The 19,111-nt window shown below is 38.7% G+C and overlaps 1 protein-coding gene across 1 annotated transcript in view; it reads left to right on the top strand.

Moving 5' to 3' along the window:
* Positions 1-1,407: 1,407 nt before the first annotated feature.
* TDRD1 (tudor domain containing 1) overlaps positions 1,408-19,111 on the top strand; it is a 37,536-nt gene continuing 19,832 nt past the window's right edge. Inside the window, exons 1-12 of the mRNA XM_007173121.2 lie at positions 1,408-1,684; positions 3,850-3,908; positions 8,684-8,828; positions 10,807-10,912; positions 11,400-11,463; positions 12,949-13,053; positions 13,278-13,460; positions 13,973-14,116; positions 14,673-14,844; positions 16,298-16,384; positions 17,158-17,325; positions 17,445-17,552. Coding sequence (XP_007173183.1) covers positions 1,423-1,684; positions 3,850-3,908; positions 8,684-8,828; positions 10,807-10,912; positions 11,400-11,463; positions 12,949-13,053; positions 13,278-13,460; positions 13,973-14,116; positions 14,673-14,844; positions 16,298-16,384; positions 17,158-17,325; positions 17,445-17,552 — 1,603 coding nt within the window. The 5' untranslated portion in view covers positions 1,408-1,422. The remainder of the gene's footprint in view (positions 1,685-3,849; positions 3,909-8,683; positions 8,829-10,806; positions 10,913-11,399; positions 11,464-12,948; positions 13,054-13,277; positions 13,461-13,972; positions 14,117-14,672; positions 14,845-16,297; positions 16,385-17,157; positions 17,326-17,444; positions 17,553-19,111) is intronic.

Genomic DNA, 19,111 nt, shown 5'->3' with positions numbered 1-19,111 from the left:
CACATCCCCACCCAGCATCCCCTGGAAGTTATTTTCCTTTTGTAATTTCACAGTATTTCTGTCTTACTGCATCCATCATAGTAGTTCTCAATCTGATCCTTCAGTTTAGGTATACCTGAACATACCTGCCACAGGTATGCTTTCCCTGACAGCTGCAGTATCTCCCGCCACAGCTGCCCATCTGCCGGCCTTCTAGTAGAGATCTTCCCAGGATCTGGTCCCCTGAGAGTTCCCCACCTGTAGGTCTGCTTGTGTATTTCTTTTCTTTCTTTCTTTTTTTAAATTTCATTATCTTTTCTGTACTGTCATTGAATTAGGCTGGGCCTGATTTAGAGCAGAGATAGAAGTTTTAGGACACCACGAGGGAGGATTTTTCTGCTCTTTCTTTATCTTCTATTTAAAATAAGGTCAAATAACATTTAGCTATTACTCATACCAGTTTCAGCTATCTGTTGCCTTTTTTTTCCTGAGCAGTTTTGGGAAGATAGGCAGAAGTTTTATCTTCAGGCTAAAGACAAAGCTATAGGTCACTACTTAAAAATAAGAGTTGTTTGTCCACTTATATTACTTCTCCTGCGCAAACACTTAGTATTTTCAAGGAGTAATAGGAAAACAACAAGCCCACATGATGTCTGATTAGAGGTTTCTCAGAGGCGCTTTGCAACAGTATGTGTACCTTATTTTCAGTGAAGGGCACACACAGATAAGTCCTTAAAAGCAGTAGATACAAGTTACAATTTATGGAAGCCCCAGCTGGAGATTATGAAACAGGACTTGGGAAAAACAGACCAAACCGGAATCAGCTGAGGCAAATTGTGAAGGATGACTAGGAAGGAAAGGGTTGACCAGGTGGATGAGAGAGCGAGGGCGTTCTGGGGACCGGGTTCAGCATAGTCAAAGACATAGCAGAGCAACAAGTAGGGGAGGGTAGAGGGATTCTGAGAGGCTAGACAGGTAGGGGATGACCTGATCTAAACACTACCCTCTATTGTATTTCACCATTAAGTTGTAGGCTTTAGGTCGGAAATACTTTGTTTAAAACTTGATGGTCCTTTTCTATTCATGTTGTTTCCAGAAGCTTTTTAAAGTAAGGAATGGTGTCGAATCCAGAGATAACTCTTTTGATGTCTCTTGATTTGCCCATTGTCGAATTCTGTTAAACTTGGAGTTTGTACTTAAAGAATCGTTCTTTTCTTGTGCCTGTAGAACGGGCTTTGATATCATGGTTGCAGTTACATCTGCTTTGGAATCATTGATGAGAAAGAGCTGTTACATAAAAAGAAATCACCTGGCCCTGCAGTGCTTCTACTTTTGGAATTAAAAGTTGCCTTTTAAATACATTTCTTCCCTTAGACTTCTGTGAATGTTAATTTGCCGCTTAATATGATGTCAAGAAATAATTTGGAGGCATCTAGCTGTAAAATGACAGAGCCATTTAATTTTGAGAAAAATGAAAGCAAGCTTCCACCGCATGAGTCTTTGAGAAGTCCCGGAGGACATCCTAACCATCCTAATTTCAGGTTGAAAAGCCCAGAGAATGGAAATAAAAACAAAAATTTTTTGCTTTGTGAGCAAACCAAACTGTATCTGGCTAGTCAGGAAGACAATTCAGTATCTTCAAACTCAAACGGCATTAGTGGAGAAGTGGCTGGATCCAAAGGAGACAGGAAGATGCTGCCAGCAGGTGAGTAAAACCTGTAGGCTTAATACTACTTGATTCTGATGGTTTCTTCGACTTACCGAAAGTATGTGTAACTATACACCAGTGCGCTCTTAACAGAACAGCCAAATGGCTAACTTACAGGATTTGCATATACATATTAATTTAGAAGGAAAAACCAGATGCCAAGTAGCTACCTTTGGCTACATTAATCACAGAAGGATCCCTGAGGAGAAAGTGTCTTCAGACAAGCCTCCCTCCTCCCCACCCGCCCCAATCCAGAGATATACTGGGAATGTAGAAAGGAAACACTCTGATTTTTTATGGGTGTTCTAAAGATTGGCCATATTCTAAAAATACTATGCAGATTTTATGCATGTAATAGCTCACAAAGATATACCTAAGACATTAACTTGTTTCATTTGATTTTTTAAAAAATCATTCCTTTAGTCTTAATTCTAAAAATCTGCTTTTTAGGGAGACTGGGGCCTGGTGGAATTTAGTCTCTGTGAATGTGTATGAGATATGATCTTTTAATATTATGGTGATGTAGTTTTCAGAGTATGGCCCTTGGGCCTCTGGAGTCACAACTTTTTTCCTAATAATATTAAAACATTATTTGCTCTTTTTCACTGTGCTGACTTTATGCTGGTGGTGCAAAAGCAAAGGTGAGTAGACTCTGGCACCTTGTTAACTTGCCTTTAGCAGGGGTACCAGCCTGGGCTAGTGGTCATTGTTTTTCATTTTCATTCCCTTGCAGTTAAGACAAAACAAGCCAGAAGTGTCAGTTTTACTTAAGAATGCCCTTGATAAAGCAGTACAAATTTATTAATAAGTCTTGAGCCTTGTGTACAGGTATTTTTAGTATTTTGTTTAACAAAATGGGAATTACTCCTAACTTTTGCTGCTTACTGAAGTATGAAAAGCATGTGTGTGATTGAGTTGTGAGCTGAATGGAAACTTTTTTTCTTGGAACATCATTTTTAATTGAAAAGAATGACACACTGTGGTCATTTGGGCTTAGATATCTGGCAGTCATTTTCTCAGAAATGGACAAAGTGAGCCTGTCACTTCAAAGAAAACAGCTGACAGTATTTTGTTGCTAATGATAAAGTGCAAGCTTTCAAGCAAAAATGAGAATTTCAGGAAATGTGTATCTGCCACTCTGAGCTTGACAGCTTCCCAATACTTAAAAGACTTTCCTGGTGAGATGCATGGTTGATATTAACACATAAAGTTTTTTGGTACTGTCTTATGAAATGTGTCAACATTTGGAAGATCTGCATAACTCAAGAGTTTCTCAGTCTTTTCCTGAAGACCAATGCATGATGCTCTGTAGTCCTGCATGGGTAAGAATCCATTTAAAGTGCAAGATAAATCAATGGATTCTAACATAACAGTATGAAAAGTTTATTGATAACGGTTTTAGATTCCACATTGCAACTAACCCTTAAACTACCACTTGAGTTTTGGTGTGAATTAAAGGAGAATATCTACAGTTACCTGAGAAGGCCATAAAATACTACTCCTATTTGCAACCACGTATGTGTGTGAGGCCAGATTTACTTCACAATTAAAGCAACATATCATTAACAAATTGGATTCAAAAGCAGATATGAGAATCCAACTATCATTGGTTAAGCCAAACATTAAAGAGATGTGCAAAAATGTAAAACAGTGCCACTCTCCACACAATTTTTTTTTTTTTTGCTTTGGAAAATAGCTTTTAAAAAACCATGTCAACATGTAATGCATTTATTATTTTTAAGTAAATATATTTAAATGTTTAGTTTTAATTTCAAATACTAATATTTGAAATTTCTAATACTTAGTTTTAATTTCTAATAATGCTAAATATTGATAGTTACAAGCCATGTAAACAAAAGCTCTTTGACGTCCTCAGTAATTTCTAAGGGTGTAGATGAGTCTGGAGTTCAAAAAGCTTTGAACTGTAACTGTTGCCTTCGTGAATGGAGAAAAGTTCACAGTGAGGTATATAGTACTCAAGGAAATTTCAAACAAATCCTTTTTTTTCATTAGGAGAAGTAGGATGTTACTTATTTATAGTGTAGCTTTAAGGTTATTATGGTATAGCTTTATTATCTGAATGTTACCTAATTATGTTATTGTACATTTTCAGGAATAAAGTAATATTTGACTTTTATTAGGCATTATGTTTTACATCCCAGGTAACTCTGTGTCACCATTAAATGCTGGAAATAATTCACCACCCAAAGAAGTAAATAGTGTAAGTTATTTATTTTTTTTCTATTTTATGTTTTTGGATAAAAGATTCTAAACATGTTTTTATATTGTGTTAATAAAGAATTACTCAATTTGCAGGTATTGTTCAAGGTCAGACTGTCTTATCTCTAGCCTAGTATCTTTTTAAAAATAAAATTCAACTTTTTCTATTTAGGTAATTATAGATTGACATACAGTTGGAAGAAATAATAGAGATTCTTTGTAGCCTTTACCCAGTTTCCTGTGGTAACAAGCTGAAGAGCTATAGTATAATATTACAATCAGGCTATTGACATAATACAGGCAAGATACAGAATATTTCCATCACTCGAAGGATCCCTTCTGCACCTTTTTATGGTCACATCCACTTCCCTCCTGCTCCTACCCCCTTCTTAACCCCTGGCAACCATTAATCTAATCCATATTTCCAAAATGTTGTCATTTCAAGGATGTTATATAAATGAAATCATAGAGTATGTACCTTTTGGGATTGGATTTTTTTCATTTAGCGTAATTCTCTGGAGATTCACCTAGATTGCTGTATGTATCAATAGTTCAGTGCTTTTTATTGCTGAGTAGTATTCTGTGGCTTATTTAAACATTCTCCCATTGAAATACATCTGGATTGTTCCCAGTTTCTGGCTATTATAACTAAAACTGCTGTAAACATTCATGTGTAAGGTTTTATGTGAACATGAGTTTTTTGTTTTTGTTTTTGCTCTAGGATAAGTGCCCAGGAGTGCATTTTTGGGTCATACAGTAGTTGCATATTTAGTTTTTTAAGAAGCTGCCAAAGTGTTTTCCAGAGTGGCTGTACCATTTTACATTCCCATCGAGAATGTATGAGTGATCCAGATTCTCTGCACCCAGCATCCTCACCAGCATTTGGTGGTGTTAGTATTTTTAGTTTCCCTATTGTCACATTTGTGTAGTGATAGCTCATTGTGGTTTTGTTTGCCTAATGGCTAATGATAAACAGCTTTTCATGTGCTTATTTGCCATCTGTGTATCCTTTTTGGTGAAATGTTCTCCATGTCTTTGTCCATTTTCTAATTCGGATTGTTTATTTTTTTACTGCCAGGCTTTGAAAGTTCTTTATATATTACAGATTCTAGTGCTTTGTCAAATATGTGATTTACAAATATTTTCTCCCAGTTTCCAGCTTGTCTTTTTATTCTCTTAACAGGGTGTTTAGCAGAGCAAAAGTTTTTAGCTAGGTCCTGGTCAATTTTTCCTTTTATGGATTATACTTTTGGTGTCAAGTCTAAGAACATTTTGCTGCTTTAGATGCAGAAAGTTTTGGGGGTTTTTTCCCCAAAAGTTTGTAGTTTTATATTTAAATTTGTGGTCCATTTTGAGTTAATTATAACTTGTGAGACTTAGGTTGAGGTTAATATTTTTTTGGCTAGGGATGTCCAATTGCTCCAGCACCATTTGTTGAAAATGTTATCTTTCCTCCACTGAATTGCTTTTGCACTTTTGTCAGAAATTAGCTGGGCTAATTTGTGTGGGTCTATTCTGGATTCTCTTTTCTTTTCCACTGATCTATGGGTCTTTCCCTCCACCAATACCACACAGTACTGGAGCTATGATGGTCAGTCTTGAAGTTGGGTACAGTGATTCCTCCCACTTTCCGTTTCTTTTTTCACAATCTAAATTTCCTTCTTTTCCAGTATACATTTTAGAACAATCTTGTTTGTATCTACAAAAAAATCTTGCTGGAATTTTGATAGTAATGTATTAAGCCTGTATATCAATTTGAAAATTGTTGACATCTTTGCTGTGGTGAATCTTCCAATTAACACAATCTGTCTCCCAATTTATTTAGATATTCTTTTATTTCTTTCACTTTGTGGTTTGCAGCTTACCAGCTGTGCACGTTTTGTTAGATTTACACCTAAGTATTGTTTTTTGAGTGATTGTAAATGCGGTTATATATTTTATTTCCATGTGTCCTCACGTTCATTGCTAATATATAAAAATATGGTTGATTTCACATGTTTATCTTGTATCCTGTGACCTTCCAGGAGTCACTTATTCTAGGAATTTTTTTGTAGACTGCTTGCAATTTTCTACATAGACAATTATATCATCTGCCAATAAAAGACAGTTTTATTTCTTCCTTTTTAAAATATATGGTTTTAATTTCCCTTTCTTGCTTTATTGCACTGACTAGAACTTCTAGCATTATGTTAAGAGTGGTGACAGTGGATATATTTGTTTATAAACCTAGGGGGAAAGCACTGAGTCTTTTCACTGTTGAGTAAAATGTTAGCTATAGAATTTTTGCAGACGATCTTTATCAAGTTGATGAAGTTTTCTCTAGTCCTACTTTTCTGAGTTTATATCATGAATAGGTATTGAAATTTTTTTTTTTTTTTTTTTTTTTTTTTTATAAATGCCAGTCTAACTTTTATAGCTACTTTATTTATTTATTTATTTATTTATTTATTTTTTTGGCTCTGTTGGGTCTTCGGTTCGTGCGAGGGCTTTCTCTGGTTACGGCAAGTGGGGGCCACTCTTCATCGCGGTGCGGGGACCGCTCTTCATCGCGGTGCGCGGGCCTTTCACTATCGCGGCCCCTCCCGTTGCGGGGCACAGGCTCCAGACGCGCAGGCTCAGTAGTTGTGGCTCACGGGCCCAGCTGCTCCGTGGCATGTGGGATCTTCCCAGACCAGGGCTCGAACCCGTGTCCCCTGCATTAGCAGGCAGATTCTCAACCACTGCGCCACCAGGGAAGCCCGGTATTGAAATTTTTAAGATGCTTTTTCTTCATCCATTGATATTGTGATTTTTTTCCTCCTTTAGCCTGTTAGTTTGGTGGATTGCATTGATATATTTTTTTAATTTAACCAGTCTTGCATCTCTGGAATAAACCCCACTTGGTCATGGTGTATAATTATTTTTGATATGTTGCTGAATTATATCTGGTATTGTTTCGGTGAGGATTTTTTACATCCATTTTCATGAGAGAGCTTGGTCTGTGATTTTCTCTTTTTTATTGTCTTTGTATAGTTTGGGTATCAAGGTAATATTAGTTTTCTGGAATAGAGATTGTATAGAGTTGGTATTAAATAATTCTTCTTTTAACATTTGGTAGTATTCTCCGGTAGTAAAAACCATATGGGCTTGAGGATTTATTTTTTGGGAGTTTTAAAATTATGATTCAGTTTCCTTAATATTTATAAGGCTATTCAAATTATCTATTTCATATTGTGATAATTTGTGATTTTTCAGGAATTGGTCCATTTTGCTTACATTGTGAAGTCTACATAGAGTTGTTCGAAGTATTCCATTACCATTTTTATATCTTCATGGTCTGTAGTAATATATCCCTTATTTCATTCCTGATATCGGTAATTTCTGCCTCCTCTGATTTCTTCATTGTTAGTCTTGCTAGAGATTTATCAGTTTTGTTCATCTTTTCAAAGGACCAGGTCTTGTTTCACTGATTTTTTTTCCTCCAAGTTTTTATTTTTAATTTCATTGATTTCTGCTTTTATCTTTATCGTTTCCTTCCTCTGCTTGCTTTGGGCATGTTTTGTCCTTATTGTTTAGGTTCCTGAGATGAGAACTTACATTATTAATTTGAGACTTTTCCTCTTTTCTAGTATGTGACTTTAGAGTTATAAATTTCTGTCTTGGCGATACTTTGTGTCCCACAAATTTGATATGTTGTATTTTTATTTTCTTTTAGTTCAGTGTATTTTTTAAAAATTTCCCTGAGACATCCTCTTTGACTCATGTGTTATTTAGAAGTATATTGTCTAGTTTCCAAATGTTTGGAGATTATCTGTTCTCATTCTGTTACTGATTTCTAGTGTAAGTCCATTGTGGTTGAATAACACCGTCTGTATGATTTAAATTCTTTTAAATTGGTTGAAGTTTGTTCTGTGGCCCAGGATGTTCTTGGCTGGACAAGGGTGGGAGTTCAGCTTCCCAGCATCCTTACTGCTCCCCCCCCCCCCCCCGCATATCCTCTCTACTTAACACGAGGTGGAGGGAGGATTGGAGGTGGTGGAAGGGTTAGGAGACACTCCACTCATTACTATTGAATGGTGGTGGAAAATCCTGACTGTCCACTAGGTTTCCTCTTAACACCACCCCAGTGGTGCTGGTAGTTGGGGGGCATGAGGGGCACTCTTTACTGCCAGGCAGAAGTCCATGCTCCCCATGCAGTCTCCACAGGGAGACCCCACAAGGATGAAGTGCTGGCTCCTACTCTGTTGGCCTTCTCTGATACCACCCGAGTGGGAGAGAGGGGCACCTCACTGTAGCCTGGTGAAGGTGGAGGTCTCGGCTCCCCAGTCTACCTTTGCTGGTGGGATGGGACCACAGTTTTTTTCTGTGGCGACTGTCTGGAGTAGAGCCGTTACTGACAAAGTTTTTCTGTCTTGCTGGGCCATCCCTTTCCTGGTCTTATGGCTAGAGAGAGCAAGCGAGCAGGCTTTTTGTTGGGGCTTTTATTGTCTGTGTCTTTGGGTGTTTCTGACTTCTTCAGCACCGCATCTGGGATACATGAGGCAGAATAAAAACTCTGGGGACTCACTGCCATGTCCTTCTCTGGGTGCCAAGTTCCTAGCCTGTCTGCTGCCTTCCTTCAGTGTCACTGTATGTTTATTTTATATAGAAGTCCAAGGTTTTTCGTTGTACTTAATGGTAGGAGTAAGGGAAAGTATATCTACCTTGTCTTCTCGGCAGAGCAAATCCCAAATCTAATATTTAACAAACAAAACATTATTACCAAGTTTTAATATTGCTATTCTCTTTTCTTAATAGAAGACTAGCAATAATGTGTCTCCTGCAAAATCAAAAAAAGTACACAAGTTGGTTGAGAGTTCCTTGTCCATAAATAATCCAGCACTCTTCCGCTCATTAGGACCTCCTCTTCGGTCGACGACTTGCCATTGCTGCGGTCTGTTTGGTAAGCATATTGCCCTCAGATGCCTGTTGGATTATTCCTTTACACATCTGAAAAATATTTTTATTATGTAAAACATTAACTATAAACAGAAGAGTATATATAAATCATATACCCATTTCCCAGCTTCAACAGCTGCCAACATCCTACCATTCTTGTTCATCCGTGCTTCTTTACTTGATTATTTTTTACACTTTTTTTGAGATAAAACATACTTGCATTGAAAGGCACAAACTCATAGCCCAATCAAGATGAAGAATACTTCCATCTTCTCAGAAAGTTCCCTCATGTCCTTTCCCAGTCACTCAACCCCCCAGAGGCAACCACTGTTGTTGTTTCACCATAAATTAATTTTACCAGTTACAGAATTTCTTGTAAATGGAATCATACAATATAGACTCTGTGTGAAGCTTTTCCTGTTCAGAAAATATTTCTGAGTTTAATCCATGTTTTTGCATATACATTATTTTTTTTGTTCGTTGCTGAGTAGCATTTCATTGCATGATATCACAGTGTGTATATCTGTTCTGTTGAACATTTCGCTTGTGTCCAGCTTTTGGCTATTATGAATAGAGCTCTCTACACATTTTTGCGTAAGTCTTTGTGTGGACATATGTTCTCATTTCTTCTGGGTACAAACCTAGGGGTAGGATTGCTGAGTCAAAAGGTAAGTGTATGCTTAACTTTATAAGAAAAAGCCAAACCGTTTTCCAAAGTAGTTGTCCCATTTTGTATTCCCACTGGGAGTGAGTTCTGGTTGCTCCACATCTTTGTCAATATTTGGTGTTTTCAGTACTTTTAATTTTAGCCCTTCTCATGGATGTGTAGTGGTATCTCCCTGTGGTTTTAATTTGCATGTCCCTCATGATCAATGATCTTGAGCAGTTTTCCTGTGCTCACTGGCTATTTGGGTATTTCGCTTCTTTTTTCCAATTTCTTTTAGAGTGGAGGCATTCAAGGCCAGCCTGATTTCGTTGTTTCTTTATGTGTTTTTTGTTTTGTTTTTCAGATAACTTGTTTTCCTCTGCCTGGAAACTGATAGGATTTTTTTTAAACTTCATTTCAAAAACTTCCTGGGTTTTTCTAGGTGTGATTCTCCTTGTTGGTTTTTGTCTTGTTCTTTTTAAATGGCACGAGGTGAACCTCATCAGACTCTGCTTGCAGACGTCTGTTTTCACCACCGCGGATTTTCTGTTCCCTTTGATTGTTCCTTTTATATCATGTGTTCTGGGTTCTGCTTTAGGAAAATCAGTTGTGTTTCCAGTCTGTCTGATAACAACCAGGGTTCTTGGCCTTCCCTAATCAATAAAAATTGATCAGAGGCCAGACAAGAAATTCAGGCAAGGCTTTATTGGGGCCCCTGCTGCAGCAGGGGGGAGTGGGAACAAACGGCAGGTTCTCTTGCTTGCTCCCTCCCTGAGTGGGGGTGAGCTTGTTGCTTATATGGGTGAGGGTAGGAGTGTGTCCAGGAGTCAGGCCGGCGGGGTGACTTTAGGTGGTTTGCCCACCTAAGATGGTATGGTGTGCAGGGGGCATGCACAGTACCCTGCTTTTCCTCCCGACCTCCTGGTTTTGCTCCTGGCTTGTCAAAAGTGGCAGTTGGGTTTTTCTGGCCTCTTGGTATCTTTTGTCCAGAATTTGCCCCAACTTCACATGCACGCAGTTATCTTTAGTCCCATACAGTTTCTTTGTATTTTGTGGCTCGGGGAGAGGTGTGTCCAGGTGCAAGCACTGCGGCAAAGGGGCCCAGGTCCCAGCCTGTCTCATGTCCTCCTTCTCTTTTTCATCTTGGCACTCCCCTTTCTCTGCAGTTCAAGGGAGCTTTATAAATTCAGTTTTAACACCTAATCATAAACAGCATAATTCTCTTCACATATTCTCCTTGATATGATTAATAGAATGACGTCTTTGAGACGGTCGTGTTCTTGCCAACAAATATTTGCAGTAAAACACTGGTGTTGTCGTGGGCTGTGTTCTGTAGGGTCGCTGAGGTGCTCACAGTGTAAGCAGACGTACTACTGCTCTGCCGCGTGCCAGAGAAGGGACTGGGCAGCCCACAGCATCGTGTGCAGACCCGTTCAGCAGAAGTAAGTGATTTTTTCTTTACATTCATTAGAGAATATTTTAAAGTACGGGGGTTTTTTTTGTTTTGGTCGTATAAGGATCAAATCAGGTAAGCAGGCCATAACTGTAAAAGTTGCTGCTTTTTACTTTTTTATTTAAGTATAACATAAAGTGTACAAATCTGAAGTGAACAGCTCTACAATTTTTGATCCCCAAAACTCTGTTTTAAGTAATGTAGGTATTATCTCCATTTTGCAGATAGGGAAACTGAGGCTTGGAGATTGTGGCTATCTCCCTTTCATTAGGTGGCTTTTGGAAGAAGCACACCTGTGCACAGGGCAGACCCTTGCATAGCCAGCATGGGGTTGTTTTACTGTGTTACTACTGTGATTCTTTCTGGAAGAAGCTGTTTTGCTCTTTCTGGATTTTGTTGAGAATTTAACATTATTGTGGCCCTTACTCTTAATTGGTTCTGTGCTGTAAGTATTATAATTGGTTGCTTTATTTCAGTTTCCACAAACTTGAAGATAATAAATCACCTTTTGAAACAAAGAACATGGAAGTGAAAAAAGAGGTATGATATACTTACTTTCTCTTTGTCTTTAGAGCAAATTTTTAATGACTCCCTTTATTTTGAAATAAGATGACTTAAGCGAAATGAAATATTTATGACTTATTTCTCCGTTTCACCAGTGTTTGTTTATTCCTGTTGAATAAATCTGTACACCCTAGTGATCGATTTGGTGAGCGTTGGGGGTCTATGAGAACTGTTTATGCCCAGCTTTTTTCCAAGAAGGACTTGAGGTGGCCGTGTCTCGCTGTAGGTGGACTACTGAGAAAGTCCTCTCTTTGTAGTCCCTGCGTGCACATGCTCTCTAGCTTTGTGTACTGGATTCTGATAGGACCCTGTTATCTAAGGAGCACTTTTTCCTGTTAGTACCTTTCTTCCATTTAGATAGCTGCATGGGGTAAATCATTTGCAACCTGGAAAATATCAGTGATGTCCAACTCATATTTTATAGATAAAGTTTAGCTTTCTCTAGCTGGTCCTAGCTTCTACTTTCAAAAAAAAAAAATCCATTCCTATAAAAATGTTAACAAGTGAAAACTTAAAACACTACCCTCCCCACCCCCTTTTTTAAAAAATAAACTCAACATTGCCATCACCGTCATGGCCTGATTCTTGGGTGATCCCAGTGCTATGCACACTGCCTATGGACGGTACGGTTTAGTGACTCTCGAAGACGTATGTTATTTCTACACCCTTATTCAAACCTGGGAGTCAGGCTGTTTTGACCTCGGTTCTAGCAAATAGTGGCCATGGTATCATTTATTTTATTTTATTTTATTTTTAATTATTTTTTTTAAATTTATTTATTTTTGACTGCATTGGCTTTTCGTTGCTACACGTGGGCTTTCTCTAGTTGCGGCGATTGTGGGCTACTCTTGGTTGCGGTGCGTGGGCTTCTCATTGCAGTGGCTTCTCTTGTTGCAGAGAGTGGGCTCTAGATGCACGGGCTCAGTAGTTGTGGCTCACAGGCTCTAGAGCGCAGTCTCAGTAGTTGTGGCCCACGGGCTTAGTTGCTCTGCAGCAGGTGGGATCTTCCCGGACCAGGGATCAAGCCTGTGTCCCCTGCATTGGCAGGCGGATTCTTAAGCACTGCGCGACCAGGGAAGTCCGGCCATGGTATCATTTAAACATGTGCTTGTGGGCTTCCCTGGTGGCGCAGTGGTTGAGAATCTGCCTGCCAATGCAGGGGACATGGGTTCAAGCCCTGGTCTGGGAAGATCCCACATGCCGCGGAGCAACTAAGCCCGTGAGCCACAATTGCTGAGCCTGCGCGTCTGGAGCCTGTGCTCCGCAACGAGAGGCCGCGATAGTGAGAGGCCCGCGCACAGCGATGAAGAGTGGCCCCCGCTTGCCACAACTAGAGAAAGCCCTCGCACAGAAACGAAGACCCAACACAGCCATAAATAAATAAATAAAAAATTAAACAAACAAACCACCAAAAAAAAATGTGCTTGTAAGTAACTCACTTAATGTGTTTTTTCAAACCAGAGTGACTGTCCTCTTGGAGTTATTAAAGAAATAGCCATTTGTGCTGATAAAATAATGTTTTCTGATTTGAGAAACCTACAACTCAGGAACACCATGGAAATAAAGGTATTTGTTGTTTAATTTCCATAGACAGAGATCCAGAGAACTATAGATTTTTATTTCCTTGTTTCCTGTGTTTGAGTTTATAAGACAGCTCCAAAATACAACTGAAATTGATAAAGATTGCAAAAACTTGTCTACAGTACTTTTTGTATCTTGTTATAAAGCTTTACAAAATTAACATTTGCTCTGTTCTCAGTGAATTATTACACCTTTTTTGTCTTTGAAAGGGTACAGTTACTGAATTCAAACACCCAGGTGACTTTTATGTGCAGTTACATTCTTCAGAAGTTTTAGAATACGTGAACCAACTCTCTGTGAGCTTAAAGGAAACATATGCAAATAAGGCACATGAAGAAGATTATATTCCTGTAAAGGGGGAAGTTTGTGTTGCCAAGTACACTGTTGATCAGGTAACCCCTAATGAAATATTTAACAAGACATTTTAATTTACTTTGGTCCTATCGGCTTGACACCAGAGCTTTTAATGATGCATTAGATGGCTTGAGGTGAGACTCTGGTCACACTGCCGTTTCTCTTCTTCAGTCAGGAGTCCACGTGTGTTTGCTTACTTCCTCCCTGCCTGAGGCCTCTCCAGCTCTGCATGTAGGCTCCTCACTTGCTGGGTACAGAGTGATTGCTGGTCCTAGAGCTTGTGTTTATTTGTGTAGCTGAGGCATTAGTGTGTCACAGAGTCCGCTGGGCTAGAATAGCCTGGGAATTGTGGTGTATATTAAAGCATCTAAAATGGACAAATTTGGGGATTTCTGAGCCAGATTCTTAGGAAATTAAGGTAACCTGTTAATAGAGTATCTCAGAACAGAACAGTAACTTTTCCTTTGCATGTTCTGTAGATTGAGAGTTTTTAAGCCTAAGATTGTGAAATGCTGTTTTGAAGCAGAATACTGTTATATTTCACTTGCAGACCTGGAACAGAGTAATAATACAAGACGTTGATGTGCTGCAGAAGGAGGCACACGTCTTATATATTGATTATGGAAATGAAGAAGTTATTCCAGTAAACAGAATTCACCAACTAAACAGAAAAATTGACTTGTTTCCTCCTTGTGTAAGTCTCTTTTACTTTCTGAATTCCTAATAGCGTCCCAAAGGAGCTGTTTTTAATGTTTTGATGGACACAGTATTTGCGTGTTTGTTGCCATGGTTATTATGAGAAAGGACCTATTGGTGTATCTTTTACTGTGTAGAGAAACAATCATGGACTTTCTTGGCTCCATTTTATTAGGCATTACTTAGTTAAGTACTGCTTCAGGTAAGAAACTTAGCATTTTTAGGGACATCTTATCAATCTGCTCTTTAAAAACAATCATTTCTACATTTATTACATTATTAGGAAGCGACTTGAATTTATGTGTAATTGAGGGATAATAACCATCCTTTGATGAATTTCTCAAGCTTCAAGTCCCAAAAGGAAAAGCATTGTGGATAGAATATCAAGAGAGACAAATAATTATTCATAAAATTGTTGATCGGATTAGTACGTGAAGATTTTTGATGAATATTCAGCATGAAATACATTGTCTTTAAAAAAATCTTTGCATAATTAATTAGAAAAAAGTCACTTTCAAATACTAATTCTTAGTAACTTGTGTAAAATCTTTCAGGCCATAAAATGCTTTGTGGCCAATGTTATGCCAGCAGAGGGGAATTGGAGCGATGATTGTATCAAAACTATTAAATCACTGTTAATGGAGCAGTACTGCTCTGTAAAGATTGTGGACATCTTGAAAGAGGAAGTGGTTTCCTTTGCTGTGGATGTTATGCTGCCAAGTTCAGGTAAGATCTGAATCTTCCTTTTTAAATGGAGCACTTAATATGCTATTTAGTGCCCACCTGTTACTCAGAGAAGAAATAGAAACATGAAGTGAGACCAAGTAAGCCCCACTCTGCAGTCATTCAGATTGTGACGGGAAATACGGCCTTGGCTCTGCTCTTGCAGTTGGCAGTTTATCAAAGACAAGGCACAAGTTTATAGAATTGGGTACATTAAAAGGCTAGATCTAGACTTAGTATGGGAAAACTCTATTATCTTTTTAATACAGCCATTATAATATCCCTGATTTCTACTCATTTACTGGGAAAACTCAGGAATTTTTCTGTGAATTTGTCCATCCTCACCATCAGTGCTTTTTCTTTGAACAACCTTCACAGAACTGCATTTGGTTAGCATTAAGCCCATAAGCACATAGTATTTAAGTTGTGGAAATGGAAGCAGTTTGGAATCCTGTTCTTCCTTTATGGCTTTGTACATATTTAAGAAGTGACTTCTGACAGTGTGCTTATAATTGCCTCTTGGTTTCCAAGGTATTATTACTCTTCTACTGCTTGAGACCCATCATTGGTTGGTTACTTGGTAGAAAATTCAGTTAATCCTGTTGTGAAATTAAGTATAAAATCTCTGTTTTGTCTCTTTGCTATGTATGTTCCATGTTATGACTTGAGCTTTTGGATACTGTTTGAGAGAACTTGAAGTTTATGTGGCTGCTGGTTGACACTTGTTTCAGCCATACTTTATGTCTGAGATGAAGTAGTCTTATGTCTTAAATTTATTTTTTCTTATAAATGGTGGTCATTCTAAACATGCCAGTGAGGTGGTAACTAAATCTTCCATGTTATTCATAATTTTTAAGTGAAATATTTTTATTACATTTTTTGTTAAGTGATGTTGGGGATTTTGACTCAATTTTTTGCTAATAAATTTATTTTTATTTATTTTTGGCTGCATTGGGTCTTTGTTACTGCAGGTGGGCTTTCTGTAGTTGCAGCGAGCGGGGGCTACTCTTCGTTGTGGTGCATGGGCTTCTCATTGCGGTGGCTTCTCATTGCAGAGCACAGGCTCTAGGTGCGTGGGCTTCAGTAGTTGTGGCACACGGGCTCAGTAGTTGTGGCTCATGGGATCTAGAGCGCAGGCTCAGTAGTTGTGGTGCACGGGCTTAGTTGCTCCGCGGCATGTGGGATCTTCCTGGACCAGGGCACGAACCCGTGTCCCCTGCATTGGCAGGCAGATTCTTAACCACTGCACCACCGGGGAAGCCCCTTGACTCAATTTTTAAAGCTGAAAATTAATAAACTATATTTTGCACATAGAAACTGAACTAGTAAGAAATATGCCAGTGTGCCAATAGCTATAATCTTTAAATCATGTGAATGATTCATTTCTTTTGTATTCTTTTCCTTTAATACTTAGTATAATATCTCAGTGGAAATATGTTCTCTTAATCACTTTTAGGAAAATTCTTAGACCATGTGCTCATAGAAATGGGATATGGCTTGAAACCCAAGGGACAAAATTCTAAGAAGCAAAGTGCAGATTCAAGTGAGTATACAGATTAATATTGAACGGTGTAGTGATTTTAGTTATTGAAGAAATTATTGTCTCTTGTCTGTATTCCTAGAGTACTGCCTATATGAAATCCCTGAAACATCAATCTTGGGTGAGACAGCTCAGCTGAACAGTTCTCAGTAGTTTTTTTTGCCATCTGGAGGAGAAAACTCAATACTTACTGGTCTAAAAGTTATCACGGTTGAAATTGTAAATGATGGTGGTGTCCTAGTGAGATTGTAAAGTGAGAGAAGTGAACTTGAGCTTACAATACCAAGGGAGAAGCTGTGATGGGAGAGGTGGAAAGAGAACAGGGAAAATGTTGCCAGAATAACAGAAGAGCAAATGTTCTGGGAAGGAGTCATCAGCAATAATAAATGCTGCAAAGGGGTCAAGTGGAAGGAACAAAATCCCCCCAGCAGTATCTGCTTCACTAAGGCACTGTGGAGGTGCCTTCAGGGAGCGTATTCTGTGGGCAGTATACGCCCACATAGAGAAGAGATTATAAAACAGTTGGTGGCAGAATCGCAGAGTGCAGTGGGGGCCCTGGGAAAGGCACCTGACCCAGATTGGGAGGAAAGCCTTTCACAGTGACATCATACTGAGCAGGAAATACTCAAGTTGCTGGGAGATTTGGGAGTATGTTCTGGGAAAAAAGACCAGCATGTATTAAGGCCTAGAGGTGTGAAAGAGCACAGTTAGGCCTGAAAAACTGGAAAATTGGATTAATGAAACCAAAAAGGCTTATATTTCTGCTTTTTGATAAGGTGATCTTGAAGATGTCAGGAAAATCATAGCTGAAAACAAAATTGTTGTAGACAGAAGGGACCTAATCCCCAAAGTGTTGACTTTGAATGTAGGTGATGAGTTTCGTGGTGTGGTCGCCCACATTCACACTCCAGAAGACTTCTTTTGTCAACAGCTACAAAGTGGGCGTAAGTAAATCTTGATTTGTGCTATCAATATAACATACATCAAGAGACTCAGCGTGCGGATATGCAGATAATGTGTAAACTTGTATTTCTTTAGTTTAAGATGTGACCTGTATCCACAGATAAGCTCGCTGAACTTCAGGCGTCACTTAGCGAGTACTGCAGTCAGGTGTCCCCACGCTCTGATTTTTATCCAACCATTGGTGATATCTGCTGTGCGCAGTTCTCTGGTAAGGAAAAGAGAGTATTATTGAATTTTTTACTTACAATTAAGTACCAGGAAATGAAACAATCTTCGTTTTGCATTGGATGGCTGCATTTGAAGTTTGAGTAGTGTACCAATTATGTTTTTAAGTATATCCAATTAAACTGAATCAAAGTGCGTAAAGGAGGAGGAGGACCTATAAATGCTTGGGGGGGGGCGGGTGGTGATGGAGGTTTTTATTTTATCAGCCCTTTAGTTCTGGAGACTGATACAGACGTTTGTTTATATCAGCGTGGGAACGTGGAACCTCCCAGGGTCACGTCTTGGCCAGTTTTCTTTGGAACAGCAAGAGTGTCTGGAGGCACATAGCTGTCATGGCCCGGCCTCTGTAGCTGCACAGATGATGACCCTGTGATGACCGGGTTCAGTTCTCTGCTGAAGGGAGGGCCAGTGGCCTCACAGGAGGGGAGAGACAGGTAGGCCTCCGGTAAATCTGTGGCTTGGTTAGTGGAGTCTGGTTGACTCATACTGCCAGGTATTCTAAAATTGATCAAGACCTAATGGATTCACTCACATGACCAGGACATGTTCCCTGTCCTAATGAGTTAACTGTCTACTAGAGGGACTAAGCATGTAAATAAATAATGACAGCATACAACATGAGTTACCTAGAAAGGGATGAATAAAGGTGACATTTCAGGAGTTGAAAGTTTCTGATAAGGAAAAGTAGGAATGGTGGATAAGCATACATAGTTCAGTAAAGCTTGATGTTACATGAAAAGAGAATCTACAAATGACCATCTAAATTGAGGAGGAAAAATTTTTGTTTATATCTACATTGGAAAATCATTTCAGATTGAGTCTCTCCTATTTTTAGAGGATGACCAGTGGTACCGTGCCTCTGTTTTGGCTTATGCTTCTGAGGATTTTGTACTGGTCGGATATGTAGACTATGGAAACTTTGAAATCCTTAGTTTGACAAGACTTTGCCCCATAACTCCGAAGTTGTTGGAATTGCCAATCCAAGCTATTAAGTGTGTGCTGGCAGGTATGTAATTTTTATAGTTCCCGTATTCTTAAAATGTTGAAACCGAAAGTTAAGAGCATTAGAATTGAAATTAAACTAGTGAGTAGATCAGGGAGTGTGTTTAGCTATAACTTACCTCAGTACAAAAACAATCCTTAATGGAACATTTAGGAAATACAGATGACTATTTTGCTATCTGTAATAAAATGAAATTGAGTGTACCTGTGTTTATGAAATTGAGTATTCTTTTTTGTTATTTATAGATCCTGCATTATCAATACATATCACAGAAGCCTGTCAATTGCATGAATTAGGGGGAAACTGCTTTTAAAAACAAGAACATTAACGATCATATGCTTAGAAATTACTGTATATGTGATGTGTTCCACTAGGAGCAGGAGCTTCTTTCCAGCGTAAAAGATGAGCTTCTACAACTTTTCATTCAAATGTACCATAATTTAACTAGTATCCAGTTATCAGAAGGACATTTCCAAGTTTTTGCTACTAGCAGTGTTCTTTTAACTACATTTTTCAGCCTATCCAAGATCATTTCCTTA

The sequence above is a fragment of the Balaenoptera acutorostrata genome, chromosome 16, assembly GCF_949987535.1.
Source record: "Balaenoptera acutorostrata chromosome 16, mBalAcu1.1, whole genome shotgun sequence".
Taxonomy (NCBI): domain Eukaryota; kingdom Metazoa; phylum Chordata; class Mammalia; order Artiodactyla; family Balaenopteridae; genus Balaenoptera; species Balaenoptera acutorostrata.
The sequence above is the reverse complement of the archived record's forward strand: the minus strand, read 5'-3'. Positions and strand labels throughout refer to the sequence as shown.